This window comes from Triturus cristatus, chromosome 6 (genome assembly GCF_964204655.1).
Source record: "Triturus cristatus chromosome 6, aTriCri1.1, whole genome shotgun sequence".
Taxonomy (NCBI): Eukaryota; Metazoa; Chordata; class Amphibia; order Caudata; family Salamandridae; genus Triturus; species Triturus cristatus.
This window is the reverse complement of record NC_140589.1, coordinates 1359660528-1359670522: the sequence shown is the minus strand read 5'-3', so window position 1 is coordinate 1359670522 and position 9995 is coordinate 1359660528. Positions and strand designations below refer to the sequence as shown.

The window sequence follows — 9995 nt, the reverse complement described above, 5'->3', positions numbered from 1 at the left end:
ACAGACACATTCATTTTTGGTAGGCACAGGGAGATTACGTAATTTGCCCAGAATCACAAGATTTTGAGTGTCCCTGCCGAGACTCAAACACGGTTCCGCAGCTTTGAGATCGACTGCTCTAACCCTTAGGCCACATCCTCTCCCCAAATCCTATTTATGTTATGACATGTTATATTATGCTATTTCTATTTGTAGAGTATGCATATCACCTGGGAGGGGATCTTGGCACCTGTGAAGGAGGGAAACTGACCTGTCTGGGGCCTATTGGAAGGACCAGATTTTAGTTTCTTCCAGGGTGGAAAGGATGGACCTGGCACCTCTGATGTGATAGGGTAGTTACTTTCAGGGTTTGAGGATAAGGTAGGAGAATGCTCAACCTTTGGCTCTGACCTTCCGGATGCAAGGGACGTGAGCAAGAGCAGGCTGTTGAAATGCTGGTGTGTGGAAGGATATGTGGTGGTTAAGGTATTCCAGGGCATGGTTTTCTGAAGATTTTGAAAAGGGCACATTTGTGGATTGGAAGTCTGATATCTACTGGCCACTGCTATTTATATTGTATTCTAGAAAGTACTTTATTGAAGGAGATAATGTTATGTTATAAAGTTTTCTAAAGAGCTCAGATTACTCCGACTGGAGCATCCCGGCTCTGGGATTGTTACATGACAGGAACAAGAGAGGCAGGGAGCAACGTGAAAGAACATAACAAAGAAAACAAAGATAGAGAAAAGACTAAGGAAATTAACTTTGTCTAAACAGCCAAGTATTTAAATTGTTCCTGAAGATGGCCTCCACTTGTTCTGATCTCAAATGGAAAGGAAGAGTGTTCCAGAGCCTGGAGGCATGAGCACTGAAAGTACAGCGCCTAGCCGGGCTTTCCCAACCCTCGGAATCACTGTGGAAAATAGGCCTCAGCTAGGCCTACCAGTGCAAGGGGTTCGCCCTTCTCTGCACAGAGTCCTCAGACTATTGGAAAGAAGTTGGCACAGAAACTGAAATAGAAAATGCAGAATTTAATAGACCTCATGAGGTGGAACTACATTCAGACAGCACCCTTCGGTATTGAATGAAGTAGCACACTGAACAGCAGGGCCATGGTCCTTTTATACCCACTCAGGGGCTAAAAGAAGACGGTACAAATATACTTGAGAGGAGTTATGCACAGATATGGTCATACAGAAACTGCACAGTCGACAAGTGGGAGGAGTTGACAGTTTGCTAACACTGGTAAACATATCCTGACAGTTACATGATACTAGCAGCTGCAAACTCAACTGGGCATGTGCGGAAGTAGGAGATACTAAATATAGTTTGTTGCTAGGCAGATTACAAGAGCAGTTAACACTAAGGGAGGACAAAGCACATGGTGAGCACATGGCAAACAAAATGGCTGCCAGAAATACAAAATGGATTCTACAACATGGACAAGATAGCCTCTAAATACCAGATGGATTCCGCTAATGCTAATCCAATCGCTGCCAATTTACAACAGACGACCCTTTTAGCATTAGCTGAAGACATCTGTTCCTCTAGGGTAGTCTAAATATGCATCTCTTACATCTATTAACATTATTTCGGCCACTTCTTTATTCAACATTTGCTGGGCCTTGATCTCTTCAAAATTCCTTTTAACAGGTATACAAGCAGAAATGCAAATGGAGCAAAGCATTGGACCACATTGGATGCATACACAGCATGTAAATAAAACAGTAATAATTATACACAAGATAGTTAATAGCTTCCAGCCCCAAGCAGAAACGAGAGTCCAGAACCATCCAGCTAGAGTCCAAGTACCAGTCTCTGGATGAATTTCTGCAGCAATCTTATGCAGTTTTGATATTGCGTCATATACTGAAGGTGAGTGATCCGGTATGAATACACAACAGCTGCTACCGATGATGTGACATGCACCACCTCGATCAGCCAGACCAACATCTAGAACCATTCGATTCTGGAGAGCTACAATCCTTGCAATTTGCAGCTCCTCTGTAATATTTCCAAGCGCCAAGGCTGTCTGATTGGTAACAGCTTCCACAACTCTAGTCAATCGTCTAATTTTCCTACTGTTTAATGCAGCTCCCACAAAGAAGAACAAACCCAGATTAAAATCAACATACTGTTGTAGAGTGGTATCTGTTTGGTCTACTTCGTCAACACTTATTGTCCTCTTATATCTGTTCTTAGAGATATCAGTAAATAACTTAAAGTCTCGGTGGTAGGATGCAGGTGCCAGAAACACAGGGGGCAATAGAAAAGATATATAGCATACGCCTGACCATCCAACAGGTAGGTGATAATATCCGTGGCTACCACGGATAAAGTAAGTATTAGGTGAGGCTATGAAAGTGCTATTATTTGTACCCTCAATAGGCAGAATCACAGTACATTCACTTTTCCCCACTGGAATTCTTCCAACACTGCTTACACATAAATCTGCTTTAGCTCTAGTAACAGAAATCACAAATTGTTTATTACTAGGAAAAGTTCTCATATTTGTGAAAATATATGGCGTTGAAATATTGTCCGGTTGATACTCTTCCCATTCCGATTTAGTCCCGTTGGCTTGAGGATAGCCATCTTTGTCTTGGTAGCATACTTTATTGAGGCGAAAAAGAAGCCCGCCTACTGTACGTTTCCTGGATGCAAACAAAAGCGCATACCAAGCTTGACAAGAACCATTATGAGAAAAGGGAAGAGGAATAAAAGGTGTTCCTCCTTTCTTCTGATGTGCAGGTATCATCCCACACACCCAACAGTTGGTAGTATTTGTGGCATTGTGAGTATGATGCAACATCTGAATGAAGGTATTATTCAAGTAGGATTGTCGATGCTTCCGTTCATGATAGGGAAGCGTGAAGTAGTGGTGTTCAACTGGTACCGGAGTAGTGGCAATCAAAAGTTCTCGGGCAGGAGCCACCTTCTCAACGAACCAGGTTATTACTGCTACAGCCACCATAGCAACAACAAACCCCATAGTACAAATGATCTTCCTCTTAGAAACAGTGGATCTCATTGTGGACATGATCAGCTTATTTGTCAAAACAACCGTTGGAGCTCTTATCCCTGGGCAGCCGTTGATTTCTTCACCGAGGGTCAAGACGGGTGTCGCTACACTACACAGAACTGATCCCCCCCCCTTGCCACATCGGCATTCCGTTTCACTAACCCAGGGAGGTTGCTCAACCAGTCTTTTTCGACGATGCAGGCTCTTTCCGTGGTCTCAGTTGGTATCGGGATACTCCAGGAATCGTGTGGTCCGGGAAGACTTCCTCAGGTTCGTCAGGTGATATGGCCTGGCCTTTCTCTGTATCCAAGATGTCCCGATGGTCGATCAAAGCAACAGGATCCACCAAGGTAGACGGCAGTTTCTTGCAGTGGGTGGAGTGCACCCAATTCCTCCTATTCGTCACTCGAACTGCAGTTCTCGTCGATAGGAGCACCTGCTCCGGGCCGCGCCACCTCGGTTCCAAGCTGCTCGACCTCTGGAACGATTTGATCATCACCTAATCTCCAGGCCGGAGTCCATGGCCTTTACCTGCAGAACTGTCCGGAAGAGCTTCTCGAACCTGTTGATGAATAGAGACCAAACTGTCAGTCAATTGTGCTAAATAGTCACTCATCAATACACACGGTACGTCGTGTAGGTGACGTGGTTTAGGAATTCCCCAAATGTTCATAGGCCTGCCGAACACCACCTCATAGGGAGTAAGGCCAGACCGCGAATGTGGCACTGATCTAATGGACAACAGTGCCAAAGGTAACGCGTCTGGCCATTTCAGGGATGTGGAGGCTAGTATTTTCGCCAATTTTAATTTAAGTGTGGCGTTATACCTCTCCACTAACCCTGCTGATTGTGGATGAAAGGCGGCGTGGAACTTTTGTTTTATTCCTAACCCCTTCAAGACATATTCGACAACTTGCCCAATGAAATGGGGACCGTTATCACTCCATAAAAATTTACAAACACCAAATCTAGGAAAAAATTCCTTCAAAAGCACCTTTGCAGTGGTGAGAGCTGTATTGTCCTTCGTAGGGTATGCCTCAATCCACTTACTGAAGGCGCATACCACTACTAGGACATACTTTAAGTTATTACAGCGCTCGAGCTGGATGTAATCCATTTGCAAGACTTCAAAAGGTGCAGTTGGCGTAGCAAACCCTCCTGTTGGAGTTTGTGTCCCTTTCCCAGGGTTATGCTGAAGACAAATCAGACAGGACTGTACCATCTTTTTAGCTGTGCCGGCAATTTCTGGATGCTCCCAAACTTGCGTAAGCAATTTCGTTATCGAGGAGGCTCCAACATGTGCCGGCCCATGTGCCATATGAATCATAGGTTGTAAATAAGCTGTCGGCAATCTCCACTTACTCATCTCTTTATTCCTCCAACAGCCCTCATCATCCAATGTTCCTTCCTTGGACCATTGCTCAATTTCTTCTGCAGAAGCAGATCTCTGCATATCTAGCACTTCCTGCCTGGTATCATGCCAGCGTTCAGCTTGTGACTTTACTACATACATGGACGTGGTGCTTCGCTGCATGGCAGTTTCACGGGCTGTTTGGTCTGCAAAAGCATTGCCTCGCCCTATCTTATCAACTATTTTCTTATGTGCGCTACATTTAACAATCGCTATTCTCTTCGGGTATGTTAAAGCAGTCAAGAGATTATGCACTAATTCTCCATGCATTATCTGCACCCCATGGGATGTAAGAAAACCCCTCTCCTTCCAGAGTAGCCCAAAATCATGAGCCACTCCGAAGGCATAGCGACTGTCTGTATAAATGTTCACAGATAAGTCAGTACTGAGTTCACACGCTCGTGTCAATGCTATTAGCTCAGCTGCCTGAGCTGACTTCTGTGGGATACGAGCTGTCTCAACTACCGTCTGAAGTGTTGTAATTGCATATGCAGCTGACGTTGTACCATCTGGTAACTTCAAACAGGACCCATCAACCCATAGCTCCCCATCGACACTTAAAAGGGGCGTGTCTTGTAAATCAACACGACCCTTTGTCTGTTCCTCAGTAAGGAATATACAATCATGAGACTCCTGTGACTGAGCCTGAGTCACCGGGTATGGCAACAAAGTGGCTGGGTTTAATGTCGCACATCTCTTTAGTGTAATGTGAGGGGCCAACAATGTCAATTCATATCCTGTCAGACGAGCGCTAGTTAAATGTTGCGTCTTCGTCTGATTTAAAAGGGCATCAACCGCATGGGGTACTAGCACCAACAGCTTATGTGACAAAACTATCCCTTCACTCTGACGTATTGACACAGCTGTTGCTGCAACTGAACGGAAACACCCAGGTAACGCACGAGCAACAGGATCAAGAACTGCTGAAAAATATGCACAGGGACGCTGTTTGTCGCCGTGTGTCTGCACTAAAACTGACAATGCGCATCCATCTTTCTCGTGTACATATAATGAAAAAGACTTCGTATAATCTGGAGTTCCTAACACTGGTGCTGAACAAAGAGCTTGTTGTAACTGTCGGAAAGCAGTCTCACATTCATCTGTCCATGGAAGGGGCATTGGGGTGTCTTTGGTTAAAAGTGCCAACAAGGGTTTAACAATATGTGAAAATCCTAATATCCATTGCCTACAAAAAGAAGTAAGGCCAATGAATGCACGGACATCTTTCTGAGTACGGGGCACTGGTGTGTCTAAAATGGCTTGAATGCGATCTGGTGTAAGTGCACGTCCCTCCTTAGACAGAAGGTGACCTAAGTAGGTTACCTTCGGTCTACAATATTGCAATTTCTTTCGTGATACTTTGTGATGATGGGAAGCAAGAAAGGACAGCAAGGACAAAGTACATTTTTCACACTGTTCAGGGGTGTCAGCTGCCAACAAGATGTCATCGACATATTGTATGAGAGCCACTCCTTCAGACAAAACAAAAGAATCAAGTTGTCTTTTCAATGCTTGACTGTAAATACTAGGGCTCTCAGTATAGCCTTGAGGAACTCTACAGAATCTATACGATCGATTATTCAAAGTGAAACCGAACAAATATCGGCTATCAGGATGAATAGGGATCGAAAAGAAAGCATTCTTCAAATCTATCACAGAAAATGTAGTCGCAGTTGGGGGGACCAAAGTAAGAAGTGTTGTTATATCAGAAACCACGGGGTATTGTGGTACTACAATCTTGTTAACTTCTCGCAAATCAATAATGAATCTGTAGACCTTAGTGTCAGTATCTTTTTTCAGAATAGGAAGAATCGGACTGTTACAAATATTGTAGGGAACTTCCTCAACCACCCCCACTGCAATAAGATCACGGACAATACATGTGAGTGCTTCTTCACCTTCCTGTGAAATTTTGTACTGAGGCAAACGTGGCAACACAGCGCCCTCCTTGACACTAATATGTACTGGTGGAATAACCATTTGCCCTACATCAGTATCTGAAGTAGCCCACAAAGTACTAGGGAGTGAAGCTAATGCAATATCCTCTTTAACAAGACAAGCTCTCTCCGCCACAGGATGGTTGTCATTCAAGATAACACGGACACCTTCTGGAGAACAGCGTATCGTAGCCCTGAAATACTTAAGCATATCAAGACCCACAATATTGTCCGGTGTATTCGGGGAAAGCAAAAATGGACATGGAGCAGTAAATTTATCCACATGGAATGCAAGTGGTTGCGACAATGGGCTAAGGGAAGGGGTTCCATCGAAACCTATCGATGTAATGGTTAAGCCAGACAGGGGAGCCCTTGGGACCAATTGTTTAGACAAGGCACTACGAGTAGCTCCTGTATCAACCAGAAACTGATCAGTGGAGCCCAAGACATACGCTGTAACATAGGGACCCCTCTGATCTACTGGAACTTCAACTGATTCCTTACCCCATCTTAGGCAATCCTATGCATGAGCAGAATCTTGAGAATCAGATGGCACATAATCACACATTTGATATTGGTTCCTTCTATCAAAAGTGTTAAACCCATCCTGCCCACGTATATTAGTATCAAACCTAGCACGATCACCTGTGTTTCCTCTAGGCCCTGAATATCCTGGTCGAGTTCTCATTTGTCCCCGACCACGTGTATACTGCGGAGCACGTAGTGCTGGGCAATCCGAAGCCCAGTGGCCAAATTTCTTACAGTATGCACACTGGTCAGCAGACAAATTCGAACGAGTATAAGAAGTGAAAGATGAACCATAAGACCCACGTCCACCCCTATCGCTACCTCTGAAAGACGGACCATAAGCCTGAGCCAACATAATCTTCGTTTTCAATTCTTTAGTCCTTTTGTCCTCATTACCCTTTGCCTCTAATTCCTGGCGCTCATAATACTGAGCCATAGTCAAAAGGGAGACCGGGGAAGACGTGGTCCAGGAACTCTCACTGGCCTTTAGGCGACTAGCTATTCCTGGCAACAGGTTTGCGACATATTTATCGACAAACAGATGTCTGCCTGTGTCATCTGTCAAAGACTGGCCACTAAAATCGTGGAATGCTTCTTCAAAGCGTGTAAAGAAATCAGAGACCGATTCATCTGCCTTTTGCTTACAGGACGCTAAAACAGTCCAATCTATCTTTTTAGGGGGAATAATCGTTGTCAACTTAACTAGTATAGCTGCAGGGAGATCTAAAATTAACTGACATGGCTTCTGTGCGGGTTCCCTTTCGGCATCCATTCGTTCTAAGTCTTTCCATAATGCCCCAAAAGCTGCCTGATCATCAATTTTACGAACAGTTCTCCACATATCAGGTGGTAATATTAATCCGAAAAATAAATCAATATCAGGCAAAGTCATAGTGCAAGAACTAATAGCACCTTCAACTTCCTCATAAAAAGCGGCTGGATTTTTCCGCGGATCAGGCAATGCAGTTTTAAGTGCCATAACATCCGTCCTATTCCAAGGAGTGTAAACCCAATTATAAATAAAATAACCCTTTGCATCAAGAGAGGCCTTATCATCGCTTGTACCCTGTCCTTTAGGAGGAACATACAAGGGCGCGGCCTCCCGCATAGGTTTCGCATGGACTATCATAATCTTATCTGTTCCGGAGGTAGAAGCTTGTGCCATGCCGGTCTGAGAGGTCTGCACAGCCCCGTCTGCAGTCTTTTTCTCCTCTCGCAAGCGGACTGCATCAACACGAAGTTTAACCAAACGCCTGATTGTATCAGCCACCTGGGAGAAAACAAAAAGACCATCACGCATTTGCTTATAATCATCTGTTATATCCTTAGGCTCTAACTCCTCAGAATATTTCCTAAACAACTCAAGGACCTCACCGGCAAACACCTCAGTAAAATACAGATGCTCCCTTTCATACCACCCTCTCATACTATCAAGAATTTCAGGGGCGGTGGCAGTTCCATGAGCTGCTTTACGAGCAGCAGATCGGAGCTGAGACGAGCGTGCAGCAGTTAACATAGAACGAGTTTCTCGCGTCTTATCTTCCTCCAAACTAGAGTCCTCATCTAACTCATGGGGGGCAGAAGGAACAGTATACGGAGGTGGAGGACGATCTAATAATAAGGAATCATCTTGTGGTTTATTAAGTATAGGATAAAGGGGCCTCCGAACAGGGTATTGGCCAGTTACCTGTAAAGCACGCTCCCTATCTTCTCTCTCCTTCAACTCTTTCATTTCTTTGTTCTTTAACTCTAATGCTTTCACATAAACGGTTTTCCGCTGTTCTTTTCCAATCAAGGCTTGCTCACGTTTCATTCGTTCACGCACTTCTTTCTCCCACATTCGTACACAATCAAACATATCGTGCCTAGTCTTTCGTTTAAACATACATTGCTCCACATACTCAATCTTTCGTAAATCAAATGACCCATACATAGGCCAACGCAACTCAGGATCCTTACGCGTATATTTATTCCATAATGTGCTGTACATTATAGAAGAAAGTCCATACTTAATGTACATATCCCTATTAGGCGTCCCCTCCGGGGGGGCCGGTTGTGCTTCATTAAGTCTCAAGGTACCATTCCAAAAGCAACACATCCTTTGAAGTGTGCTAGAGACAGGTATGCCAAAAATAGTGCAGAATATGCAATATTATAATCAAAGTAGCACTTAAGGTACCTTTAGTACGATGTGCCGTTCAAATCAATTCAGTTAGAGAAAATTCTCCTCATTACCTGCCTATGTGAATTGCAAGTCACATATGTCAAAACAAACCAAGTTGGCCAACACAAATATACCATACTCAAAGCCACAGTAAGCGTCACTAAACTACCTTACCAATCACAGGCATCAAAACCAACAGCAAGCGCCGCAGAAGGACACTTACCAATCACTTGGTGTCCAGATTCATCCTGCCAAGTTCTAAAATCGACCAAATGGTCACTGCACGGCGAATCAATAGAAGAGATCTCAGTCGAGGACCGGCGCCACCTGGATGGTCAGATCAGAAAGAAAGGAAAAAACGCCGTGGTTGCCAAGACTCAGGTCTCATTGGGCAGCGATCGCGTCCACAGCGAGATTCCAATCCTTCGTCGCGACCAATCCTTTGGGCATCCGAGTCACCGATGAGCCCCAAGTTGGGCCGCCAATTGTGGAAAATAGGCCTCAGCTAGGCCTACCAGTGCAAGGGGTTCGCCCTTCTCTGCACAGAGTCCTCAGACTATTGGAAAGAAGTTGGCACAGAAACTGAAATAGAAAATGCAGAGTTTAATAGACCTCATGAGGTGGAACTACATTCAGACAGCACCCTTCGGTATTGAATGAAGTAGCACACTGAACAGCAGGGCCATGGTCCTTTTATACCCACTCAGGGGCTAAAAGAAGACGGTACAAATATACTTGAGAGGAGTTATGCACAGATATGGTCATACAGAAACTGCACAGTCGACAAGTGGGAGGAGTTGACAGTTTGCTAACACTGGTAAACATATCCTGACAGTTACATGATACTAGCAGCTGCAAACTCAACTGGGCATGTGCGGAAGTAGGAGATACTAAATATAGTTTGTTGCTAGGCAGATTACAAGAGCAGTTAACACTAAGGGAGGACAAAGCACA

At 44.5% G+C, this 9995-nt stretch overlaps 1 protein-coding gene across 1 annotated transcript; it reads right to left on the bottom strand.

The window, feature by feature from the left end:
• Positions 1-1077: 1077 nt before the first annotated feature.
• LOC146821422 (uncharacterized) lies at positions 1078-9695 on the bottom strand. The gene is made up of 2 exons (XM_085609346.1): positions 9654-9695; positions 1078-3563 (listed from the first exon to the last, which is right to left on the bottom strand). Exon 2 carries the CDS (start codon positions 3017-3019, stop codon positions 1505-1507), a length of 1515 nt encoding a protein of 504 aa, XP_085465472.1. The 5' UTR covers positions 3020-3563; positions 9654-9695; the 3' UTR covers positions 1078-1504.
• Positions 9696-9995: the final 300 nt, after the last annotated feature.

What these genes read in the sequence shown, in the direction of transcription:
- LOC146821422 (XM_085609346.1), bottom strand. Translation starts at nt 3,019, where the DNA reads ATGTCCACAATGAGATCCACTGTTTCTAAGAGGAAGATCATTTGTACT.